This window comes from Ictalurus punctatus, chromosome 8 (genome assembly GCF_001660625.3).
Source record: "Ictalurus punctatus breed USDA103 chromosome 8, Coco_2.0, whole genome shotgun sequence".
Classification (NCBI taxonomy): domain Eukaryota; kingdom Metazoa; phylum Chordata; class Actinopteri; order Siluriformes; family Ictaluridae; genus Ictalurus; species Ictalurus punctatus.
The window spans coordinates 2397479-2425176 of record NC_030423.2 but is presented as its reverse complement, the minus strand read 5'-3'; the positions used below and the strand labels follow the sequence as shown (position 1 = coordinate 2425176).

The window sequence follows — 27698 nt, the reverse complement described above, 5'->3', positions numbered from 1 at the left end:
GCTAAGCGAAAGATGGATTCACCATTTAACTCATAAGCGTATTGTTGCTATTATCCGGGAAATATATTTTGTACCATCAGGTAATACGGGCTTACGGAGACCCACTGTAAGGCGAACGTTAATGCTATCCATGATGGAAGAGTAAACAATTCCAGAGCCATTTTTATTCAGAAGTGACCCCCATCGTAGAAAAGTGCATACGCTTGGGATCCTTCGACCTTGATCTCAACAGCTGCGAACTCTTTTGTCATGTTCCTCAGACCGTTCCTGAACAACGCTTGCAGTGTGGCAGGACGCGTGATCCTGCTGAAAGACGCCACTGATATTAGGAAATACTTAGTGTACTTAGTGTGCAATATTGAGGTGGAGGAAGGTGGTACGTGTCAAAGTAACATCCACATGAATGTCAGGATCCAAGGCAGAACATTCCGCAGAGCATCACACTACCTCCGCCAGTTTGCCTTCTTCCCATGGTGCATTGTGGTGCCATCTCTTCCCCGGGTAAACAACGCACACGGCCGTCCACGGGATAAAAGAAAACGTGATTCATCAGACCAGGCCACCTTCTTCCATTGCTCCATGGTCCAGATCTGATGCACATGTGCACACTGTAGGCACCATCAGCAGTGAGCAGGTCAGCATGGGCACTCCGATCGGTCTGTGGCTACGCAGCCCAATACGCGGCAAGCTGTGATGCTCGTGATGGTGTTCTGACACCTTTCTATCATAGCCAGCGTTAACTTTTTTAACTTGTCTATTCTGTGAGATCGGACTATATCAGCTAACCTTCACTTCCCATGTGCATCATGGGACTTGGGCGCCCATGACCCTGTCAGCGGTTCATAAAGTTGTCCTTCCTTGGTAAGTACTCGCAGCATACTGGGGATACCCCACAAGACCTACCATTTTGGAGATCCTCCGACCCAGTCGTCTAGCCATCACAACGGATGTTCGCACACTCCGAGACAATCGACGTTATTCAATGTAATGTTACGGCTCTGATCCGTGCACGTATTTCCTTCTTCTAAAGCATCTTGTCTGCTGTACTCAGCTGCGACTTGCACTGAAGTGCTTTTAAAAGTTCGACTTCTTTTCATTAGCACAGCATTGCTTCCCTATGATCCGAAATATTAAAACCAAACAATATATTAAGACAACTCATACTTGTAAACAAACGTCAGTTGACACCGTAGCCAAACAAACAGAGGCCTACTTTTCTCAGCCCACCTGAAATGTGTAAACACCTGCCACCACTAGATTATGCTGCAGCCGTGCGATAAATGAAAACGTGTACGTATATTATCGCTTGATATTCTAAGCCTCACGTGTTCTTCTTCGTTGGCTAAAAACTTACCACGGCTTTTTTTTTTTTTATGCAGAATACATACGCAGCGTATCGCTTCCTACGATTCGCTACGGTTTGACGATACAGTTCAGCCGTTCGGCACTACCCAAAAAGAATCATGAAAATGCATGTTTTGTGAGCTTTAATGCTAATATATACAGAAATGGAAAGAAAAATAGAATCTTAAAAATTAAATGAAATAAATACAATATGGTACAATTTCCACAATTTCTTTTTTGAGATATTTATGGATATATGTACACACATATACATATCCATAAATATATACACATATGCACAGTCGATTATCCATTTTATATTATATATATATATATATAAAAATGGATAAATGGCTGCTCTGGGAGCGTCAGCAAATAAATCCCATGAGTCCTTGGTTCACCTAATACTGGATCCAACACTACGAACTCTGGTCCACATTCATTGACCTTTGATAGCTTCTATTATTTCATCTTTAGCTTATTATTATTATTATTATTTTTTTAAAGTTAACACAAATTGAAAATTAAAAAAAAAAAGAAAAAAAAGAATGTAGTTTGGGTATGGGGGGGGGGGAGAAGAAAAAAAAAAAAAAAAAAAAAAAAAAGCAACAACGTGCCAAGCTTCAGTGCAAATGTGCTTAAATATAATTGATATGATTGGGGTTGATCGGGTCGGTGTGTTTGACAATCTCTCTGGCGCTAGATTCTATCTATATACACTCATGGAAAGCTTAAAAGAAGTCTCCGCTTACAGCTCGTCAACTCGACTTGAGGTAACATTGAGTGGTTCAGATACACCGGATTCCTCCAGCCACATGCTGAATGGCTTTAATAGACTGGGCACTTCCAGAATCGCACCTTCCCTCACTGATAAACTGTCGAGAGACAGGAGTAGAGGAAGGAGAGGAGGAGTGGAAAATGAACAGAGATGCTTTAAACTAGGGAAAGAAGGCATAGCACAGTTTACTTAAAGCAGCTTTAGGTCAGCCAGTCACAGTGAATGAGAATAGGCGCTGGTGTTGTTTTTCCACTTAGTGGGAAAGAGGGAGAAAGAAAAATGAAGAATGATTGAGAGAAAAAAAAAAAAAAAAAAAAAAAAAGAGAAAAATGGGAGAGAAAAAACACACAGCAGCACTGCAGGGCAGTCTCTCAGTCTATACCTTGCTAAACAGCCTTCCTGATGTAAAAAGTTAGACATTAGACACTGTGCAGGAGCGGAGGAATGACGCCAGACAGCGGGGACAGGAGCAAACGAATAAAAAGACAACATGGGGAGGAGAGAACACAGTGATGTGAAGATTCTTCTGTTCACAACATGTCAGTGGAAGTTAACTTCTTCATGCTTCTGCGCTGGGCTAAACTAGAAGCTGCCACAGGTTCCAGGACTGGCTGGCATGTCTTATGATTCAACGCGGAGTATGTGGCGGCCATCGCTCCCTGAAAGACACACAGTTTGAAGTAGTTACTGAAAGTGCAAGGATACTCCCCGAACAAACATTAAACTGTCTGACAATTTTGTTTGTAATAAAACGTAAAATATTCTTTAAAAAAAAAAAATAAAAAAAAAATAATAATAAAAAGCTGTGAAAAAGTATTTGCCCCCACCCTGATTTCTTATGTTTTTGTGCATCTCTCATACTAAATTGTTTCAGAAATTAAAAACAAAAAAGATATAACAAAGGCAACCAGAGTAAACACAAAATACAGTTTTTAAATGATACATGTTATTTATTGAAGAAGAAGGGAAGAAAAAAAATTAAATTAAAAAAATGATCCGATACCAACTGGGCCGGTGTGAAAATGTATTTTCCCCTGTAACCACTAATCCCCCAGATCTATGAAACTGCGTTCATGATGGGGTTCAGATTGGACTAGACGCAACCAGACCCGAGTACTGCAAACCCTGTTCGATCAAACAGAACTTTTTCAACAGCATGAAGTTGGTTAAAAGGTTTTAACCAGTAACACACTGTGCCAAAATGGAAAGAAATTCCAGAAATGATGAGGAAGAAGGGGATTGAAATACATCAGTCTGGGAAGGGTTACAAACAGGGTATGAAACCAGCACGCACAACCGCCAAATGCGAGTGAATTGTCAGTATGGGCGTGTAAAATGATCCGGTCATCCGCCCCACTACGGCTTACAAAAACAGCATCTAAATTTGCGTAATTCGGTTGTACCCGGTCCTCCCTCGGTGTTCGTGATTACTATTGGCTGTACAAACATTAAACGTCACTCTGGAAAAGGGGGAAAAAAAAAAAAAAAAAAAAAAAAAAAAAAACGGAAGTGTGAAATTGGCTAATTGTCTGTTGCGTTCATAAAATAACTTGGATATTAGAATGTAAAGGGAAAGAATTGAGGTGTTCTTATGTATGATTGAATATTTGAGTGTTTTAAACTTATTTAAATGTAATGAGTGTGTGTGTGTGTGTGTGTGTGTGTGCAGATGAGTTTAACACTTCCCAGGTTCAGGTAAATTGAAGTAAATTGGAGGCAGGCTTGGAACAACTCAAAAGGCGCTTTATTATTTATCTTTTACTTTCGTTTTCCAATTTGCATTTTACATTTGCTTCAATAAAATAAATAAATAAATAAATAAATAAATAAACAAACAATATTGTGCGTTGCTTTGGTTTTATGTTGTATTTTGTTTGAAGATCTAAACTACATAGTACGAGATGTACACCAAAACAGAAGAAATCAGCGCGGGGCAAATACTTTTTCACAACACCGCAAGCTCATTCACAGAAATACCTGTTTTACCTTAACTAGATGAGGTGCATCGTGTCGGGTGAGCTGGAAATGGGGCAGCTGGTCCCGGCAGGCGATCCACGAGTGTTTCAGTACCTGCTCGGCCGAATACCGCTGATGAGGGTCCACGTGAAGCATGTGAGACAAAAGATCCTGCAGGTGAAAGAGCAGAGGCGCTGCGAAGTTTAATCAATCATCACCATCTTGTCGCACTAATTTCCCAAAAACATCACAGTACAGTCTTAATATGAGACATGAACGGTCTAGCACGGAGGTTCTCAACCTTCTGTAACCCCCCCCCCCCCCCCCCAAGCCTTCTCCGTCATGCGTCACGATCGTTTGCGCCCCCCTTCCCCTTCCGATCTCTCCCCGTGTTGAGAACCACTGGTCTAACAGGTATAAATCTTCCTTTTACACAAAATACTCCAAAGGCAGCTTGAATACAAGTTGGTTTCCATGTACACAAACGAACTTGAATTGAAACACAAGTAAGACGTTAACACGGGTTACCCAGAATTACGAACGAATAATCAAACTCTTAATTATTTGTAAATTTTATTTATTTATTTATTTATTTTTAAGGTTGCTGATGATTTTGGAAAGGGGACAGTGTATTTATTATGGAGAAAAGGATTACTGTTCTACCTTTGAGGAGTCAGAGACGGTATCCCAGTTTCCTCCACTGAGAGAGAACTTGCCACTGCCGATGCGCAACAGAATCTCCTCTGGGGTGTCATTGGGGCCGTTCGCAAAGGGCGTGTACCTACATAGAGCCGAAGAAGAAAAGAAAGAAAAAAAAAAAAAGGAAGGATTAATGGAAGCTAATACGTACTGGTTCCCTTTTATATTATATATTTTATTATATTTTTATGAACTGAACTCAATGTTATGGGCGGCTGTGGATCAGGTGGTAGAGCGGGTTGTCCGCTAATCGTAGTGTCGGCGGTTCGATTCCCGGCCCACGTGACTCCACATACCGAAGTGTCCTCGGGCGAGACGCTGAGCCCGAAGTTGCCCCTGATGGCAAGTTAGCGCCTTGCGTGGCAGCTCTGCTACCGTTGGTGTGTGAGGGTGTGTGTGTGTGTGTGTGTGTGAATGAGAGACGGTGTAAAGCGCTATATAAGTGCATTTCCCATATTAAAGTACGTTCGAGTGAATTAATCAATCAAATATAACAAAACTGGTCGACATCCGGGAACCGAACCCAACCCTACGATTAGTGGACAACCCGCTCTACCACCTGAGCCCCAGCTCACATGACTCATGCGTACGATTTTTCGTCGTCGTTTTAACTAGTGTCTTATGATTCAGAAGATAAGAAGAGTCGGCAAACAATACATCACACAAGCAAGAGTCATTTTTCACTTATATCCGTCTGTAAATGTCCTCTCGATACCCGTTTTGTAATAGCCACGAATGGCATGAGATCTGCTACAGGTTCCGAGTGTAGACTTCAGGGGCATGTCACTCACTCACCCAGCTAACATGGTATAAAGAAGAACCCCGAGACTCCAGATGTCACAGGCTGCATCATAACCCTGACGCATCAACACCTACAATCTCGCACACGCACACACACACACACAAACAAAAAAAAGGTTTATTTAAGATGACAAAATTGTTACTACTCTAAGACTGGGTTCATACAAGCAGCTGAAAACAGATTTTCACGGCATATCCGATCTGCTCTGAAAAGGCACGGGCATAATTAAAACCAGGGGTGGGATTTTAAAGAAAGCGTGTTCCTTAAAACGGAACATGCTTTCCAAAAGCCAACAGCCTGCTGCACTACATACACCGATGATGTTATTACTTCTGTATTTGCGCCGGAAGGTGCCGCGTTTGCATCCCTGGTTAGTACACATAAGCGGTCGACACGGGGACGTTGACGACAGTGAGAAGTTTCTGCTAACAGACGGTTCTGCGTACGCAATCGCAACGACACGACACTGTAACTCGACCAATCTATGGTCCAAGGATAACACAGAGGAGCTCCCTCACCTCAGGCGCTACGAAGTTTGCAGTGTAACACGGTGTGAGCAGGAGGCCGTTATCCCCCCTCAACTGCTTGGCGAAGCCGAAGTCGCAGATTCGGATGGAGTCGGGGTTCCCCGAATCGTCCATGTACAGAATGTTACTGGGCTTCAGGTCCCTATGAACCACCTGTGTGCGGGAAATGTGCGCTCCTTAACTCGCGTACGAAACTGCTTTACAGTTTTAAAGAGACAAAATGACAAAGCTCAGAGGACTGCCGAGTTACTGCGGGGAGAATATTATATTTCACTTTGTTGGACAAGAATACAATCCTTTTAATTAAAAAAAATAAATAAATAAATAAATAAAATAAATAAATAAAATCACCATACACTACCTGTTGCTATGGTCACTTTCATTTTCTGTACATAATTCCTTTTGCATACAAGTAAGAACACTTGTATTTTCTGTTTACTTAGGTTGTCTTTGTTAGATATCTTTATTAGATTTCGTTTGAAACACCTGAAACAATTAAGTGTGACACATCTGTGTAAAAAATAGAAGACACCTGGACGAATACTTCATCGAGGCAGCGTATTATTGCTGATTGAGGTGTATGCATTGTTGGTACTGACTCCGCCTTACCCCTTGGCAGTGCAAGTAGTCCACCGTTTTGGTGATGGTGTAAAGCACAGCGCTCGCTTCTCGCTCCGAGAAGAACTTCTGCCTAAGAATCTTATCCAACAGCTCTCCTCCTTTCATTAGCTCCGTTACCAGATATACAAATCGCCCCTCGTCATACACCTGACGCACACACACACAGTCATATTCACAGACAGAACTACACGACCGAGGTCTGAGAACAAGACGATGAGTTCAGACTTACGTCCTTCAACGTGATGATATTTGGGTGCTGGCCGTACCGCATGAGAATTTCGATTTCCTCCGAAGGGTCTCGTTTACTTTTGTCTATAATCTATAACGGAGCCAAAGAGAGTAAAGAGTAAGGAGAACGGCAGGTATTCACAATCGAAGGCATCACAATTCAAACCTGGCCTGCATTTACGTCGCGTTTCGACGTTGGAGTGCGCTCGTTCGGGCCGTGTGTAATAAACGCGTTTTAAAATGTACTCACGGAGCCTTCGTTACAGTGTACGGTCCGCTGAGAATCAAAGGAACTCCAAATTTTGGATTCCTCAAAGCGGTCACGTCTAATACGTCAGTGTAGAACCAGTTTCAAAAGGAAATCCCCCAACATGTCCGGCTAGACCTGATCTTCTGAGTGAGATCATGCGGGAGGTGTTAAATTCTGATCGATTAAGTGCTTATATCTATCCATATACACATCTACCTACATACATCTACATATATCTATCTATCTCTCTCTCACACACATTATATATAATCATATAAAGTGACTACAGAGGCTTATAATGTTTAAAGCAAGCTTTAAATAAAATGTTATTAAATCGGGAGCTTATGTATATGCTTATGTAGAGATTAGTCTGCTTTGTTTTCATTAAACACATAGATAATCACCAATAAAATGCATATCTGCATAATTATACCTGCATATTTTGCCTGCTGTTTTGTTTATGGTGAGAAAACTAAAGGAAACGCGTTTTTAAAAAAATACCACATAAGCGTATTAGCGGACTATACAGGGTGTTAAATCCAGCAATCGGCAGCAACTTTCCAACAAGGTGCCCCAACTGGGTGTAAAATAACTGCTAAGTAGGGAATTAAGATCTATCGCATTAGTCCCCCCCCCACCAGTGAACTCTGAGCTTATGAGCTAATGATACGGTCTCTGAAGGTTACGACATAGCATTCGCTGGGATTGTACTGCCCCCTGCTGGTTACGACAGACAAATCCTCAGCCGATTACAAAAGGTCCTGTTTTTGTAGTCCAGCATGTCTAACCTTCACTGCGAACTCCATAGTCGTGACTCTGTGGATGCAGCGCTTGCATATGGAGTATGAGCCCACGCCGATGTCCTCTTTCAGCTCATATACGTCGGAGAACTGCGACATGCCGCTATGCATCTGAACCCAAACACAGACAGCCACTTCAGTACACCATCACTGCCCCTTTACAATAAGATCAAACCAGCACATCCTGAGCGCGTTCGCACTCTACGACACTTCCACGCTGTGCAAACGCTTCACCTAACTAATTCGCCGTCACAGCCTCTTTCGCAGATAATCATTTACTGGTCTTCGTTACATTCAGAATAAATGAATGTTGATGAATTGCTGGTTAGTGGCGATGAAGAACCAGGCTCAGGTTTGTACTCTGTCTCAAATATCAAATTCAAAAAGAACCGTTCAAGGACGTGCTGGCTCAGGTGGAAACGGCAATTAACCTGCCTGGCTAGTTGACCTTGAAAGAGAAAGCACCAAGATGAATATTAACTGCGGGAGATTTTGATCGAATGCTTTTACTTAATTGGGCAATCGTTATGTAAGGCTCCTATGGACATGTAGTACAGCCAATAAATAACTGGTCCATGATTCATTTATTTATTTATTTTCCCTTTTTTAAGCTCTGTGCACCTGCATAATGGATTCAAATCACTGGCTTTTTTGTAGTAATAAAAAAAAAAAAAAAAATTACTAATTTAAACTTCATTCATAATGAGCTGTTATCTAGTTCATAAACTTTTACATTCATTCTGGCGTCATCGGTCTCATCCGGACGTAAAGTGAATCACGACTGCGTGATGTGCATGCACGGTTACCTGAACAATGGGGAGGATGTTAACTAGAGGGGAGCTCTTGCTCTCCTCCAGGGAGACCGGCGCGACAAAGCTGAAGCCTTTGAAGAGCTGGTGTGCGTTTGCACTCGGAGGAATGCCTGGAGAGTCTGTGAAAGTGATGGGATGTAGAACAGTTATATGCACGGAACGCAAAAGGGTTTGATGACGATACAGTTACAATTACCGGCGTAGATGACGACGGCTGTGGGGGTCGATTGGCACCATTTTTCCCTTTTCGTCTCCTTACTAGAATACGCTGCATTTGTAAGAAAACCCTTGGCATAAGATCAGCTTTAAGTTCCCGGTATTTACGGCTACGTGCAACAGCTTGCAGCCTGACTCCCTCCTTCTGGTTGGAGTTCTCATCTTGCTCGTTAGGGATAAATGTATACATTGATAAGTTTACAATTTAGACGCCGATTTGAAACATTTCTGTAAAGCTGCTTTGTAACAACGGTGCGAAATGGTTAAAAGCGCTATAGAGATAAAATTCCGTGCCGGACATCACTAACGCGAGGCTGAATTTGCACAAACCCGCACAGCCGTGCTCCAACATCCAGTGGAAAGCCCTAACGGAAAAGTGGAGGCTATTTTATAACAGCGAACGGAGACTAACTCTGGAATGGGATGTTCAATACGCATATAGGAGTGATGGTTAGGTGTCCACAAACATTTGGCCATATAGTGTATATCAGGGCGGATAATTTGGTTTTGACCAATTCCCACCCACCAGCCGGCTCTCCGCCGTCAGACGACTTTTGACAGGGTTCAAAAGTTGTGATCGCTGGACATTTGGACAAACTTTTGCCCGACATAGCCCAAACAACTTCTTATTAAATATGCTGGCAAATTTGATTGAATGTTGATTAATAGTGACATTACAAAATGGTCAGCGCTGCAACAACAAAGGTACATTGGAGTTTTTTTTTTTTTTAATTATTATTATTATTATTATCATCATCATCACCACCATTTCTGTTACTTATAATGCTGAAGAGACATCTGTGCAACCCTACTTACACAAAACAAAAGGTCTTGCTGGTTTCATTATTTCAAAGTAAGTAAGGGTTTACTAAACATTTGCACTCGACTGCAACGCATTTTAAAAGTCATTTTAAAACATATGCCACAATCATTTGAGGAACCCCCCCCCCCGAGGAAAAAAAGAAAGAGAGGAAAGAAAAGGTCTGATGTTGGATGTAAACGTGACAGGGCTTTAAGGCTTAAACGATAGAAGAGTCCTCACCCTTTGGGGTTTTTGCTGTGAACTCCGGGTCAAAGCAGAACGTGTCGTCTGGGTTTCCTGCTGCTGGTTTGAAAGGAGGCTGAAGTTCGCACCGGTACAGTTTCTGTACACAGAAAGAGGCATAAACAGATGACACCAAACCCCTTGCTGAATTTCTATCGCGCCTTCTTGAAGGTCAGCAGTGTGGCAAAGATACAGGCCCGACCTGGCGTGACGACGGAGTACCCCTGAAGGTAAAGCTTTGTGGAGGACGGCGCCGTTCACACCTGATCAGCCTGAACTACGTGAAACTACAGTTCAGAGCCCAGTCTTGCTCGACTTGCCGTATTCGAGGGGAGACTGATTAACAGTTGCTTCTCTCCATGAGCACCCTTCACTTCATGCTCAATCGAGTACCACTGGTTTGTAAATGGTTCTCGCTGTGGTCGTTACCGCATCACAGCGAGACCTGGCTTGCTGCCTGGCCGTCTGCAACACCCGCCCCACTCCACAGTGGCCTAAATGTGTGTGTTTTTCCTCTCAGCAGCTGCTAGGAACTAGACAGAAATGGAGCTAGCAGAGTCTACACCGATATCAACACGCAAACCGGAACTTTTGGTGGAGTTTGACTTTTTTTGGAACTCGAACAGTGAACCAGAGCTGAACAGTGCTGCATTATACACCTGCCTCCGCTGCTAAAAAGCGAGCGGTTATTCGAATCCTCCGGGAAGGCTTTCGTCTAGACTTTGTTACATGGCTGTGTATGTAAACCTGTTCGCGGGAGCATTTAGCGAGGTTGCGTGCTGATGTTTGGTGAGGAGGCCTGCGGCACGTCGGCGTTCCGATTCATCCCGAAGGTGTTCGGTGGGATTTAGGTCAGGGCTCTGTGCGTCTGATCACGGGATTTTGATCATCGGTAACCGGACGGCAAAATACGGCCTGGAATCCGACGGAGAACGACGGTAAATTTTAGTCTGTCTATCTGCTAGGAGCAAAGCGCGGGCCTTGGATGTAAAAACTGGACTTTGTCCAGGAATACGGATACCGTGGAGTTGTTGTCCAAACGCTACCGCTGCACACGCGTTACTTTCCATCCTGGATCCATCTGTGCATACGGGTTCATGAAGTAGAAAACAAGGTCCTATAATCCAAGAACTGCTGTTTACAAACATCTGGATGTTGTTTGGAGTTATTCTATTCCATGGTGGTATAGGGCATGTATGTGTGTGTATGTGTGTGTGTGTGTGTGTTCTCCAAGTGGGGATTTATATGGCTCCCAAATGGACTCCATTTAAAACCATGGGGATGGCAACTGATCAGCCAGTTTGTCCACGTCGTATCGTGTCCCAGAGGCATCGGGGTATGTAAATAGAGCACAGGGTAATAGATCTGTAGCGTGTAGATTTGTATCTACCGGAATACGACCGTGAATTAAGTCACTTCTGAGTAATGTGGCTAACTCACCTGAGAGGCGAGGTATATTTTGGCCAAGCACATTAAACATTATAGTTTTTTAAAGATAACAGGCTGTTCGTCAATAGGACATTCTGTAAAATTTTGCTTTTATCCCATAACAATTCCACTGAATAATATGACTCCTCCTTATCAAGCAGGCAGGACAAGTACGTGCCATTTACTTGTACATTTTGGAGATAGACCACGACGACGAGAAGCTGCCTTCAACTAAAAAGGGTCCGACTGAACCGACCACTTTACACGCTTCTGCGCGGATCGGACCGTTTCGGTACATTTCACTTTGGAGTATTTGATCCAGACTGGGGAGTCTTTTGATGAAACCGAATGATCGGCTGAGCAACTGCTCCGTTTTGATGGTCTTGTACAGGCCAATTCGTGTTTTTCTTCTCCACAATCATAGCAAATTGTTGTTTTTTTTTGTTTTGTTTTGTTTTTTTTTACAACCAGCAGAGACTGAATGTTATAGACGATTAAAACATCTCCGAGGGTTTGGAATGAAAACACTGATTGGTACACTTAAGTATCCTAATGAAATCCTCTCTGCTGGTGGAGGTTTATTGAACGTCAAATGTACCCCAAGTGCCTGGTTTTATTACCCGATCCTCTTTTCTTTCCTTTTTTATAAAATCAGGATTCTGTTCACGTTTGTTACGCCTTGCTGTGTTGTCGTTTCACACTCGTCCATATCCTGGAGTTCTCTGGTTCGAATGACTCCTGTTCTGCTGTTTAATGACAGATGAGAACAGACCTTAATAGGAACGTCGGCAAACGCATCGGCACGCGTTAAGATTATTAGCGCGAATTTTCCTCGAGCACTCCACTTGTCCAATCCTTAACTTTTTCATGTCTTTCGTAATACCTGAAAAACAACCGTTGAAGGAGATCGCTCGCTTCGTGAGGAGCGTGTCCAGACTCTAAAAGCATAAAATCTCTGCTAGTTCTTACTTTTTTGGGAGAACACACCGCTAGCATCCGAGTCCTCATCTAGATTTCTTCGTTTAGGGTTTTTTTTTTTTGTTAGCCATATTTATATTACTTAGTTTCATCCCTCCAGCTCCCCACCCACCTAGGAACCCAACAAGGGGATCCTCTGGATATGCACCAAGGATACAGGGGTGATAGAGAATACATGAGGAAATAGAACTAAGCCAACGCCCTGCAGGGTAAGTCTTGACTAGCCGATTGATTGGACGGGGCCCTTCCAACCACCCGTCTAGGTGAAGTCTGAGCCAGTGCACTGTGTTGGAACTTGGGTAACCGTAGCCACCCACAGTCCTCAAACACCAGGACCTCTTCCATCACAATCACAGGTGGCTGGGAACCTATTCTACCCCGGGTCCCCACAGGGGCTAGCTGACTTTGGTCAATCAGTGCTTTTCCCTATCTAGTTCCACCCACAGTGTAGGATACCACTCTTGGTATTCTGGTATTCTACGTCTGGCACTGAGAGTACCCAAATTCAACACATTATTACAGTTTGAGTCACGTGACGATGGAAATAAAAATATCAAACATGGGATCACGAATTTATCATGCCAGACAACTCTGGTAGAATACGTACTACAAGCTTGAAGCGTGTGCAAGGCCATCTTTTAAATCTAAAAATCCTGCCTGCCCACACATTTTGTTATTTTATATTTTCTAATGAACTTAGTTGGGTCCGTTTCCCAAAATATAACGTATATCCTCAGTCCCTCATGCCTCTCGGACCTCTACTGTAACGTGCCGATCGATTCCGGTCCACGGTAGAAAAGCAGGCTATAAGGAAGCTGCGCATCCACTAACAAAATATTCAGAACCACCACTTTACGCACTTGGACTTGAACGACCTTCAGTACTGTGGTGCAGGAAAATCCAAACACTTGCTAAAAAGACACTCACGTTCCAGTCTATGGTCGAGAAAAAGGTGTGTCGTTTTATCTCCTCGACGCCATCTGGACCGGCGCCTACACAAGACAACGACATCAAAACGATACAAAAAGTAAGCAATCCAAATTTACCTTAGAATCTTACTATTATACGATGATCAGTTTTAGTCATGATGTATTATGCTGAGAGGAAGACATGTCCACATACCTAAACGATTTGCTGGGTTCCTTTTGAACAGCATTCTTAAAAGACTCTGCGCTTCCAAGCTTAAAAACTGTGGCATTCCCAATTTAGCCCTGAGAGAGATTCGACAGGACGACAAAAGCGACAGCGTGTTAGTCAAGTTCGTCTGGGCGACGCACAGAAGTTCGAAATGAAAAAAAAAAATACATCAAATTCTGAACGGATGGGTTTTTATTCCCCCCCCTTTTCAGTTTACGCATTTAGAAATCTAATAAACATTATGTACGTTTCAGCTTAAGACGTTGTCCCACTCACTTAAGGATCATGTTCATTGTCTCGTTCCGGTCTTTCCCTTGAAATGGTAACGTCCCGGTCAGCATTTCAAACTAATAATGAGTAAAACAAAAAAAAAACACAATGACGTTTCAAAACTGTGAATGTGATTGGTTTGGTAAAACAACAACAACAACAACAAAAAAACACACACAATACACACCAGTATATAATGTATAAATCACTGAGGTGATCTAAACTTGGAAACCTGCTGAATCCAGGGATTGTGTTTTAAGTGTGTCAGTAAATGATGCTAAAAGGTTCGAATCTGAAATGCTCCACCATTTAAAAAAACAAAACAAAAAAAAAACATGCAGTTAGTGTTTAAAAATCGACATTTTATTAAAGGAAGCGAAAGGAGACTGGTGCACATCATCAACTGTTGCACAACAGCTAATCTACTGACAATCCAAAAGATCAAATGCAACAAATTAGGAATAAACCATATGCGTCAGTCGTTTAATGGACGAATGGCATGCGTGTGTGTGTGTGTGTGTGTGTGTGTGTGTGTGTGTGTGTGTGTGTAATTCCTACCATTAGAACCCCAAGAGACCACCAGTCAGCACTCTGCGTGTGTCCTCTCCTGTTGACCACCTCAGGGGCCATATATTCCACAGTGCCACAAAAAGAGTACGCTTTCCTATCATGGTCTACTGATTCTTTACTGAGCCCGAAGTCTGCGACAGGAGCGACAACGCGTTAGTCATACAGACACAGACGGCATATCCGACCATGTATTTTATACGCGTGCACGCATGCGGATGGACATGTTCGCAGTGAAATAGTATAAAAGGAGGACGTACCTGTTAGCTTGATATGTCCAGCTTCATCAAGCAAAATGCTGAAAATTAAAATCAGATTCTCCAATACAGGTACACAAGTACATGGATACAATAAAAAAAAACACAAACAAACAAGTTGAAATCCAAAACAGTCAGGGCTGCCACCCCATCCCTTATAATACGGGATTGCCCTGTATCGAAGAATATATAACGCTGCGTCCCTTACTAAGTCAAAGTGGGACGCGATTCGTCACGTATTTTCGTATAACGGGCAGGTACACGAGGTGGGAAACTGCACGTCTAGGTCGTTGTTGCACCGGTTAAGTAAACAAACAAACAAACAAACAAACAAAAATTTCGCACGGTTCTTTAAATAAAAAAAAAATTGAAAAAAATAAATACCCCTGTGTAGCGAAACGCAGGAGGCTGCTGACGTACAAGTGTGAACGTGAGAGGGGGGCGAGATCAAATTTCCCATGTTGTTCTATAGCTATCGAGCTAGCTAACATTACGCCAATGAGCAATAATATTTCGTGTTGATAAGTGAACCAACATCAGCTTGACTACTATATTATATTCCATCCATTCTCAAAGATTTTGGAATGAAGGTTAAAAGTTATTAGTATTAGGGGTGTACGGATACCCCGGGAGTCTCGATAGGCACAGTGCATAGGGCGCGTCGGCTTTATTAATACGCTCTGTTACAAAGATGATCGAATGTTTACTCCGAATAAGTCGCAAATAATTTCCATGGGGTGTACTTATTTTTGCACATAAATGGGATCGTTTGCCAGATCATAGAAAGTTCTAGTTGAAGGTGGCAACCCTGGTTTGGTGACAGCGACCGGCCTGACTGTAACCCATCTGTTATGTCGACGACTATCATACGAGACGGAGCGAGAAAGAGCGGAGGTTAGTGAGGAAGATTAAGAAGTACTCTTAAACGTAAAAAAGCCAGACGTATGACATGTAAGAATCCTGTCTGGTCTTCACGTGGAGAGCGAAATCGACCTTTTAGTACGTCATATAGAAGACACATAATAGTGCGTCTTCACGGTCATGGGTAGGGCTAGGGTTCGAAGATATTCAAATTTGTCATAACCAAATCTAAGATCAAACAAATGCGACCTGATTAAACACAAAATACACTTTTTAAATGAATGTTTACGGACGCGACAAAGTTCAAAGTGTGAAAATGTATTTGCCCCCCTAGTTACTAATTCCCAAAGTCTATGAAATTCATGATGGGGTTCAGCTGGACTAGACGCAACCAGGCTTGAATACTGCCAGCCCTGTTCGATCACATCAACACTTAAATAGAACTTTTTCCAACAGCATGAAGTTGGTTAAAAGGTCTTACTCAGTATCACATTCGGCCCAAGCTGAAAGAACTTCCAGAAATGATGAAGACGACGGTGAGTGAAAGACATCTGTCTGAATGGAAGGGTTACAAAGCTATTTCAAAGGCTCTGGGACTCCAAAGAACCCGCAGCGAGAGCCGTTATCTCCAAATGGAAAATCCATCCTGCTTTAAAGAGCACGAGCGTTTAAAGCAGCAGAGAACATAACAGCAGCGTGCGCTTCGAATAAACAATGATATTGGGTGTTGGCGTGGACACTAATATAGTCATCGTTCTCGGTGTGAAAGGGCGTCTAGGCTCGTCTGAATTTTGCCAAAACACACCTTGATGATCCTTGAACCTTTTGGGAGAATGTTCTGTGGATTGACGAGTCAAAAGTGGATCTGTTTGGAAGGCAGCGAACTGAAAAAGATCATCATACCTACGGGGAAGCATGGTGGTGGTAGTGTGACGGTGTGGGGATGCTTTGCTGCTTCAGGACCTGGGCAACTTACAATAACTGATGGAAACATTAATTCTGCTCTAAACCAGAAAATCCTAAAAGAGAATGTCCGGTCTTCAGTCCGTAAGGCGAAACTCGAGCGCGACTGGATTATGCGGCAAGACAACGATCCAAAGCGTAGGAGTAAGTCTACCCCTGAATGACAAAATAACGTTTTGGAGTGGCCTAGTCAAAATTCTGACTTGAGCCAATCGAGATGCTGTGGCAGAACCGTAAACATGCAGTTCATGCTCAATAGTCCTCCAATATGGCTGGCAGTTCCGCAAAGAAGAGTGGGCCAAGTGCTGTGAAAGACTGATCTCCAGTTATCAGAAGCGTCCGGTTGCAGTTACTGCTGCTAAAGGTGGCACGACTAGATTTTAAGTTTAAGGGGGCGATTAGTTTTTCACATGGGTGATAGCTGTTTGGATAACTTTTTTTTTTTTTTGCTTCAATAAAAAACATTTTTAAAAAGAGATTAACCGTGTGTATTGTGCGTTTACTCGGGTTGCCTTCATTTCATGCTGTATTTCGTTTAAAGATCTATAAACTATTTAGTACGAGATCTAGACAAAAACCCGACGAAATCCGGATGGAGAAATGAACTCGCTAATCTGCGTATCTGACCCGTTTGTGGCGGAAATCGGAGTGCCTCGCGTACAGGACGAGATAAAGACGTGACGGTTAGATAGAGAGCAATGCCTCAGCATACTTCATGCGGAGATGACATCAGTGAGAGTTGCACACAGACAAGAGATAAATAAATAAATAAATAAATAAATGAATCGCCTTCAGGAGCTCACAAGCTTGCATAAGCTGCACTGTCGTATTGGCTGCCATGTACTGTACAAGTGCTCCGGTACTCTAGGTGGTGCTATTCAAATTTACAATTAACGGTCATTTACATGACTACAAGAAGACGACTGCCTGCTAAAAAGTGCCCAGAGAATAAACTATGGCAACACAGGAGCTGTTGGGTGTACATAAAGAAATGACAGACGTGGCAGTGGTGGCTTGACGGTTAAGGCTCTGGGTGACTGATCGGAAGGTCGGGGGTTCGAGCCCCAGCACTGCCACTGTTGGGCCCTTGAGCAAGGCCCTTAACCCTCTCTGCTCCAGAGGGCGCTGTATCATGGCTCTGACCCCAACTTCCTAACATGCTGGGGTATGAGAAGAAAAAAATTATTTCACCGTGCTGAGAAAACTGCTTATTTTGGTCCGTATTTTCAAACGGAAAAAGAAGAGAGAAATAAGATGCAGGTGGTACACGACCACACCATCAACAGAGGGTTGAAGATAGCAACTTCGTGATATTCGGAACGAACTGGCCTGGCCACACGCGTATGCCAATTTCTGAAATGACCGTGTATTGTTCGTGGGAGTCACCTGAACGCATGAACTACGCTGAGGCCCTTAAGACACAGATACAAACGGGAGATACGGAAAAGAAGGAAATACGTTACTTTTCAGGCTTCAGGTCTCTGTACACAATGCCTAGGTTGTGAAGGTGATCCAATGCAAGGGCCAGCTCTGCAAGGTAGAATTTCACATCCTCCTCTGTAAACATAACCTAGTAAGAACTGGACAGATTTACTCTCTGATCTTTGCACAAAACATAATGAAATACAAATAAGCAAAATAAGTCAACAGTAGCATTTACAGTCAAACAAAAACAAACAAACGAGAGGTTACAGAAAACACAACAGACAACAACAACCAAGCTTCATACAGAGAGATTAATAGAGACAGACAAGAGCATTAAATGGTTAAGGAAAAACAGTGAACACATTATGGTTATTTACTTCAGCTGCAAATATGAAAAACTGCCTTTACTACCAACAAACCGACGGAATCAAATTCAGATTAGCGCACCGCTGATTTAAATGTTATTTTCAGAATTTGTGTTTATTAGCCCTTCTGGTTGCTAATTTGTTAGACCTTTAAAAGATACTTCAAACAGGAAGGAAGTTACTGAAGAAAAACTATGAGACATTTGACCCTGCTGTGACCTTGACCCCGTTTAGGGTGATGATCCGGTATGAAATCATGAACACGTTCAACCGCTCGTCCTTGGGATACCATGCTAAGAAGAACCTCGGACGGAAGCGGATGGACAACCGGAAAACATCATAAAAAAGGCTAACCGACTTAAATCTGAAGCCCACTTAAATGCGGAACTACATTTCCGACAGTCGTGGATTTGATTGGTAAACAAGTATTCCAACACTCATTCCTGACAGACAACGCTAACGAGAAACGCACGGACGGCTGGCGGAGATCGGAGATAGCCAGGAGATGCGCTTTGAGCCCTGAACGTGCGAGTAAACATCTCGGTATGACGAACAGGAAGGATGCTATTTTTAAAAAATAAATAAATAAATAAATAAAACTATTTTAGACGTTTGACCTTGCTGTGATCTTGATCCTGGTTGGCTGGTTTCTACGGTCAGTTTGGTTATGATGATAATTCAGTAATCTATCGTGCATCCAGACAAGACGGATATGCCGAAAACAGACCGGCTTCACTACCTAGCGGCGACTTGGTTTAACTGGTGTCCTCGGTAACTATGGGCTACAAATGTCGTGAAATGAATGTCTGTCCTAACTAGAGTGTATCTGTCCCACGTGTAGTGAGGACGTTTAAAGATGCGAATATTTCTCCAAGGATCACGCTCGGAGATTTGCAGAAGACGGCGGCGGCATTCTGGGCTTACTAAGGATCGAAATATACGACCAGATGCCATTATGTAGAAGATGTACGTATAAAGCGTCGTATAAAGCCTTTTATTGCATCTGAACAAACACATGGGGTTTGCTATACCCTGCCCGGAGTTTGGACTGGAGCTGGGTCCTACGGTCAGAGGAGACAAATAAATAAATAAATAAATAAATAAATAAATAAATAAATAAATAAATAAATAAAATCGAGCAACAATGGTTATACAGACAAAAGGCTAAACGTCGCCGTTGCCACAAAAGGTCACAAAGTCTCGTTTCCGAACGCACGTGACTGAAGGAAAGCAAGTGAGGCACGCTTACCCATAAACCACCACAGGAAGCAAATACGCATCGAAGCAGTTTGTTAATAACTGGTGTTTTCCGGTGAAGAAACCGGGCTAGGTATTCGAAGGTTAGCGCAGATGAAAACAGGACACTTACCTCTTTGGATAAGCGAGTAAATACATCTCCACCCCTGAGAAAATCCAAAATTAAATACAGCTTCCCTTCGGTCTGAAAGGCTGTGAGCGAAGAAAAAAAAAACAAAACAAAACACACATAAATAAATAAATAAATAAATGAATAAATAGAAACCTTATCAGACTTGCACAAAGCCGCTCGTATTCCATCAGGCACTTCTGCTGTATGCGGAACCCAAACAGAGCACCAAGTTAAACAAGTGAAGCCAGGTGCAGGATGTGACCTGGCAGGCGAACACGCCACATTTAGCAAACAAAGCGACCCCCCAAAAAAAAGCATGCTTATCTTACCATAGTGCAACTTCACAATGAAGGGATGGTTCACTTCAACCAGAATATCTCGTTCCATCTTTGTGCGAACCCTGTCCCTCACTGCCAACGAGAGCAAGATTTATTGTCACCGGAGCTGTTCGAAAAGGCATTTGGCCAACATCCATCCGTCCGTAACCAGCCGACTCACCTTTTAACGATGCCTTTTTGAGCACTTTCATTGCATACAGCTGACCAGCATCTGGGCCCATTATCTTCCTCACCAAGAACACCTTAGAGCAAGAATAAATGGGGGCTGACTGAGTCAGTTAGCAACGACCGCGACGACCACGTAGCGTAAACGTTTCTTCAATAATAACGTCTGTGATGTCAGATCTCAGAGGTTCGACGCCACTGTTCAATTCAACTCATCAGTTCAGCAGGAATAATCTGAAGCAATGCTTTGCTCGGTCAAACAGCTCGCTTGACAATTCGTGTATATATATATATATATATATATATATATATATATATATATATTATATATATATATATATATGTGTGTGTGTGTGTGTCTCAGCGTCCTCCATTAAGTCACGTTGTGAAACTGGTGCAACACAAAAATAATCTACAAACTATTTATGGAAAGATGTTGCAAACGCACTGCAGAATAAAGCGTACTCACCTTTCCGAACGATCCCTGGCCCAGTACTTTGAGCAGCTCAAACTGAGAAGGGTCAGCCTTTTCACAGCCCTCCTTTACGTGATGAGTGATGGGGATCTCCTTGTACGACCCTTCATCCTGTAGGGTTAGACCTCTGTTTGTTAAACCATTACCTCACCCAGGTTCCCAGGTTTATTATAATAATAATAATAATAATAATAATAATAATAATAATAATAATAACCACACAATGTCTAAAATAATAATAATAATAATAATTATTATAATAATAATAATATTTACCACACAATGTCTAAAATAATACTACTAATAATAACAATAATAATAATAATAATAACAACCACACAATGTCTAAAATAATAATAATAATAATAATAATAATAATAATAATATTATTTACCACACAATGTCTAAAATAATAATAATAATAATAATAATAATAATAATATTTACCACACAATGTCTATAATAATAATAATAATAATAATAACAACAACAACCACACAATGTCTAAAATAATAATAATAATAATAACAATAACAACAACAACAACATTTACCACACAATGACTACAATAATAATAAAAATAATAAAATAATTTACCACACAATGTCTACAATAATAATAATAATAATAATAATAATAATAATATTTACCACACAATGTCTACAATAATAATAATAATAATAATAATAATATTTACCACACAATGTCTACAATAATAATAATAATAATAATAATAATAATAATATTTACCACACAATGTCTACAATAATAATAATAATAATAATAATAATAATAATAATAATATTTACCACACAATGTCTACAATAATAATAATAATAATAATAATAATAATAATAATATTTACCACACAATGTCTACAATAATAATAATAATAATAATAATAATAATATTTACCACACAATGTCTACAATGATAATAATAATAATAATAATAATTACCACACAATGTCTACAATAATAATAATAATAATAATAATAATAAATCACACAATGCCTAATCTAAATCTAGCCCCAACCTAAAGCTCGGTCATCAACAACTCTTAATTTGCTGTTTTGTTTTTTGCTTTTTTAAATAAAAGATGGGTTTTTCTAATAAATAAATAAACAAACAAACAAATAAATAAATAAATAAAAGCAATTTAATAGTTATCCAACAAGACAAAAACGTTTGTCCGCATGCCACTTCCCCCAAACACACACACACACACACACAGAGCATTACTCACACAGTGTGTGCACGATTCTCCCTCTTCCATCGGCTCATCTCCGACCTGATGCCCGTTGATCTAGAAAAAGAAAAACACATGGCTTCATCTAGCACAAAACTTTCACACACTTTTTCCCCAAACCGCACCGTCACGCCACGCATTAATACACGATTTCCCCTTGACCTTTCCTACTGTGAAAACTGGCAATTCAGCCTCAGAGCGCTTGTTTTCAACGTGAACAAAACCCACATCCCTAAAGCAGAGGTGAAGCGTTAGCATACGCTCATGCTAAAGACGTTCAAACTAAAGAACCCGGTTTTATAAATTGCTCCTACGGAGGAACCAGACTTGTGGAGGTCATCAGAAGGAGCATCATCAGGATAATCAGGATATCGACAGGATAAATCATCAGGCAAATCCCATTCATAACTTTAATCCCTAGCGTGAAAACGTCTGAAACGTTTGCACCGATTCCATCCGACGTGCTCAAGACTTTCGGGTTGTTAAGCTGTTAAAATCGGGGTTAGTCGTCGCGGTGCTTCAGAGCACGCGGGAAGAAGAAACGCCGTCACAAACCTCGCAATCGGCGGCGGAGATTTGGGAACGGAATGGTGCGAGACAGTTCTGGGAGGGTGTTCTACCAAATTATTTCCATGCCAGACTTTGGCTCGGGCATTTCAGAATGATTCAGAAACGTTTGAGATGCCGTGCGACGAGACCGGTCTGCCGTTCGGTCCGGTTACGTGACCCGACCCGCCGCGCCCCGGTCCCCACAGAAACACACACTGCCATTGCGCTGTATAAGCTGGCCAATCACATCAGCCGACGATCCCGATCACGTGATCTGTTGAGGAAGAGTCACGTCTTTTTTGACGCGCGTCAAAGAGATTTATTCCGTAAATGTGTTTCCATCGTAGTTTACGCTCATGTCTTGGTATCGAATTAAAAATATTATCAGCCTCGATTGAGCGTACAAGGTTGTTGTTGTTTTTGGAGACATTTTGGAGATTTTATTCACATCTGGTGTTTCCATCCAGTGGTTTGTTTATGCGATCTCCCAAAATTCACATAAAATACATGGATGGAAACATGGCTACTAACCCCGACCTGAGTGTGTGTGAGAGAGAGAGAGAGAGAGAGAGAGAGAGAGAGAGAGAGAGAGAGAGAGAGAGAGAGAGAGAGAGAGAGAGAGAGAGAGAGGGAGGGAGGGAGGGAGGGAGGGAGGGAGGGAGAGTTAAAGTTACAGACAGGAGCAGTCCGGCGACGCTGTTGTGCACCTACGGTTAATGACAACAGGAGATTATTTTAAAACATGCTAACTCCTAATGGCGTTGACCTCATCAATCTCATTCAGTTTCTCTTCTCATCACGTCACACGTACGCTTGTAAACGTCACCCATCCCATTTTGCCCCCGTCTAAACCATTCCCACGTTTGTGGTGTACAGCGTCAGTCTCTCGTCGTCACTAATTAATACTCGATTAATACTCGACGTAAACACAAAAGGAATCAAGACGTGTTGCGTATTGCTATTTTAGTCGCGTTATCGACGTGCGTTACAGACACGTACACACCTTGATCACACTATTAACGTCGTGTGAGAGTTTTCACCGCATTTTGCGACAGGACACGTACACACACGGCAGCGCTCAACCGTTTGACGGCAAACAAGAGAGCACGGCTGCGTCCCAAACCGCGTACTTACCTGCTACAAAGTACCTACTAAGTGTAGGCAAGTACACAGTTTGGGACGCAGCCCACGGCTTCAAGCAGTCGTCTATTAGCACGTACAGCACGACAAATAATTAACCGCACTTGAAGCGTTCGTAAAATTAAAAATCAAAACGCCCAAAACTGTATACGATCCCATAACGGAGACCAACTGTATGTCGATACGTGAAATTCCGGAGGGAACGTCGGACGGCGTGGCGACGTAATGACGTGCGCTGTTAATCGATCTATGTTCTATAACACGTAAAATGGGAACATGAAAGGATTATTCTGATTATTACTTCGGTTTTGATTCATGTAAACACCTTAATCAGAATATTGTCTTATTCAGAATAAGCTCAATAATTAGATTACTGTCGTCCATGTAAACGTAGCCAGTGATATCCTTATCGCAATAAATACCAGAAAATATCATGATATAGTTTTAAGTCCATATCGCCCATCCCTATCTTAGAGTTAATGTTATAGACCGCCGTTTGGAACGACAACATAAGGCACGTTTTTCTTATATCCTTGTGTCAACGTATTACCGATCCAGCACTGCAAGACAGCCTAATGTGTTTGGCCTGATCCCAGATGATGACTCACTCCATTTATCACGACCGCTGAATGGAAACGCTGCGTGCTCAAAATGCAGGGGGAAGAAGAAAAAAGAAGAAGAAGAAAAAAAACCTCTCTAATTTCTTCTTACGGGCATCTCTCCTCTGCAAGCATTTTGGAAAATTAGTGGCTCGTCTATCGTCTCTTAGACGCATTTGTGAAGAACATGAAAGCAAAAGTTGCCGTTTTGCTTTCCTTTACAGTGAATTCATTCTCAGCTCTCGAGACATGCCTCGAGTCTCTCATTACACAGATTCAGCACTGATACAGGTTTACTCTGCCTGTTTATCCATCCGCTGACAATAACTCGACAAACGATGTATGGATGGATTGGATGGATGTGTGTATGTGTGGATGGATGGATGCATGCATGTATGGACGGACAGATGCATGTATGTATGGACGGACAGATGTATGTATGTATGGACGGATGGATGCAAGTATGGATGGATGGATGGATGCATGTATGGACGTATGGATGGACAGATGCATGTCTGTATGGACGTATGGATGGATGGATGCATGTATGGACGGATGGATGGATGGATGCATGTATGGACGGATGGATGGATGGATGTATGGACGGATGGATGCAAGTATGGATGGATGGATGCATGTATGGACGGATGGATGGACAGATGCATGTTTGTATGGACGTATGGATGGATGGATGCATGTATGGATGGATGGATGGATGCATGTATGGACAGATGGATGGATGGATGCATGTATGGACAGATGGATGGATGGATGCATGTATGGACGGATGGATGCAAGTATGGATGGATGGATGCATGTATGGACGGATGGATGGACAGATGCATGTTTGTATGGATGTATGGATGGATGCATGTTTGTATGGACGTATGGATGGATGGATGCATATATGGACGGATGGATGGATGGATGGATGCATGTATGGATGCAAGTATGGATGGATGCATGTTTGTATGGACGTATGGATGGATGGATGCATGTATGGACGTATGGATGGATGGATGCATGTATGGACGCATGTATGGATGGACGGACGGACGTACGTATGGATGATGGATGGATGTAGGTATTGATGGATGGACGCATGTATGGACGCATGTATGGATGGACGGACGGACGTACGTATGGATGATGGATGGATGTAGGTATTGATGGATGGACGGATATATGGATGGATGGATGTAGGTATTGATGGATGGATGGATGTAGGTATTGCTGGATGGACGGACGGACGGATTTTGGTTGTTAAACTCTTACAAATCCCAATCAATCCCTAAAAAGTTGGCGGTGAGCTGACGCACCTGGTTCTGCTGTGATCACTCGGCCCTGAACTCAGGCCATGGTAGAACCGAAAGAGACGATAATATCTACACATAATACATCTACACTATGCAGCCAGACGTACGTCGGTCTTCCCTAAAGTGTTTCCACAAAGTTAGGAGCACACGACTGTACAGAATATCTTTCTCTGCTGTCATGTCCCTTCAGTGAAACTAAAAGGCCCAGACCTGCCCCAGCATTATAATGCCCCTGTACACAAAGCAAGCTCCATGAAGACATGGTCCTCTACAGATGGAGCAGAAGACCTCAATGCCCTGTTCCACACTCCCAGCATCATTTCCCATGTAGCCTTGTTCATGTCAGGTTCTCCATGCTGTGTAAATGTCTGAGTGGACCATTAAAGCTAACGTCACAGCCAAGCTACGCCACTTTACGCTAGCAACGTTAGCTAATTTACACTTTAGAGTATGTCGGAGTAAGCAGGGCAGAATTCCCGAGCCTTTAAAAACTATGACAAATAACACGTCAGAGGGCTCAAATCTCGTCTCATCAACCGGTTTTGTTTTCACCCTAAAATGCCCGACACGTACTCAGAATTGAGGGATGACATAATCTTGGGGTTTAAGCTAGCTGCTGTGGAGATTACCGCTCCTATAATCTCTGAAATTCAGTCATTGACTGGAATGCAGCTGAAACGCTAACAAGGGATGTCTCGCGTGTTTTCGTGGCGTTAAAGCCGGATAATTCTGCACATCCACGGAGAATACACGACAGTCGGTGACTAGCTAGCTAGCTAGCTAAAGGACTTTAAAATCCCAAGTAAAGTTTGTGACACGCCGAGCGGAGCATGTAAAGATGCTGCACGCGCGCCCGGATAGCACCGGATAAATAGCTAGCTAGCATGTTTGCTACCCCCACTCTCTCCGCGAAGCAGCTAGCTAGCTAGCTAGCAAAGCGTTCCAGAAAACGTACACAAAGCAGGCTAAAACACAGCCGTGTTTGTTTTGACATGTTTTATACATTTCCCCGTAAGCGAAGATAAGACTGAACGTACCTCGCCGCTAAAGCTGTGCACCTCCATTTTGTGCCAGGAATGCAGTGGCCGGGCAAAAGGCATTATAAGATAGAACTAGAGCCGCGTATAGCGAGCCATGCCTTCGGCTGAGGAAGCTCGGCTAACCCGGGTTCACGATGACACGCAGCTCAGATGTTGGTATGAATTCGGATGATAATGTCAGTAAATCTGACTCTGCGACGGAGCTCGGCCAGAGACTCGCTTTGGGAGGCTCGGCTCGAGTATCGGACCGTAAACGAACCCGGTCGCTTCTTTACTTTCCCATTGACACGAACATGGCCAACATGGCCGCCTCCGCGCGCCTCATAGCAACACAGCGGCGGTTTGACGTCGAGTTTGACGCAACTGAGTTTAGGGCTTCCCCCTGCACACGGAGGGGGGTGAAATCAGTTTATTTTTCAAATAATTAATCGGTTTATCAAATAAATAGATGTTGGTATTATAACCGTCATATAATAATAATAACATAAATCATCCATCCATCCTATGTACCTGTGGGGGGCCTATCCCAAGGGAGGGAAACAAGGTGGGGGACACCCTGGACAGAGTGCCAACCCATTGCAGGACGGACTCTCTCTCTCTCTCTCTCTCTCTCTCTCTCTCCAGACAATTTTGGAAATGCCAATTAGCCTACAACATGTCTTTGGACTGGAGGAGGAAACCCCCAAAGCAGGGGATAGCATGCAAGCTCTGAGCACACAGGGTAGAGGTGAGAATACAACCCCCAACCCTGGAGCTGTGAAGCTTAATGTATGAGGCAAATAATAATAAAAAATAAATAATCCATCCATCTATTTCCTGTACCTATGGGGAGGCTATCCCAGGGTATGGGAACAAGTTGGGGGACACCCTAGACGGGGTGCCAACCCATCGCAGGGCACAATAACACACACACACACACACTACAATTTTGGAAATGCCAATTAGCCTACAACATGTCTTCGGATTGGGGGAGGAAACCAGAAAACCCATAGCATGGTCCTGCAGATGCCTACCAAGTTGTGTCAGTGTGCGAGGTCATCGCTCAGATACAGCGACACTTCCTGTTTGGTGGCTTTGAGGTCAGATTTGTTGGCACATTATGGGCAAACCGTTTGGAATATTAACATTC

At 42.6% G+C, this 27698-nt stretch overlaps 1 protein-coding gene across 3 annotated transcripts; it reads right to left on the bottom strand.

The window, feature by feature from the left end:
- Positions 1 to 1470: 1470 nt before the first annotated feature.
- rps6kal (ribosomal protein S6 kinase a, like) lies at positions 1471 to 26907 on the bottom strand. 3 transcript variants are annotated; one of them, XM_017474670.3, is made up of 22 exons: positions 26567 to 26906; positions 21923 to 21982; positions 20671 to 20787; positions 20197 to 20278; positions 20028 to 20108; positions 19699 to 19778; positions 18003 to 18109; positions 14719 to 14756; positions 14450 to 14592; positions 13898 to 13968; positions 13607 to 13695; positions 13412 to 13476; positions 10076 to 10178; positions 8812 to 8936; positions 7994 to 8116; positions 6957 to 7046; positions 6716 to 6874; positions 6098 to 6259; positions 5573 to 5649; positions 4742 to 4859; positions 4109 to 4249; positions 1471 to 2781 (listed from the first exon to the last, which is right to left on the bottom strand). In XM_017474670.3, the coding sequence occupies exons 1-22, from the start codon at positions 26627 to 26629 to the stop codon at positions 2653 to 2655; spliced, it is 2223 nt and encodes a 740-aa protein (XP_017330159.1). In that variant the 5' UTR covers positions 26630 to 26906; the 3' UTR covers positions 1471 to 2652. The 3 variants fall into 3 exon arrangements, with proteins under 3 accessions (XP_017330159.1, XP_017330161.1, XP_017330160.1); XM_017474672.3 differs by lacking the exon at positions 6098 to 6259 and having other exon boundaries at positions 26567 to 26907; XM_017474671.3 differs by lacking the exon at positions 7994 to 8116 and having other exon boundaries at positions 26567 to 26907.
- Between the last annotated feature and the right edge of the window lie 791 nt (positions 26908 to 27698).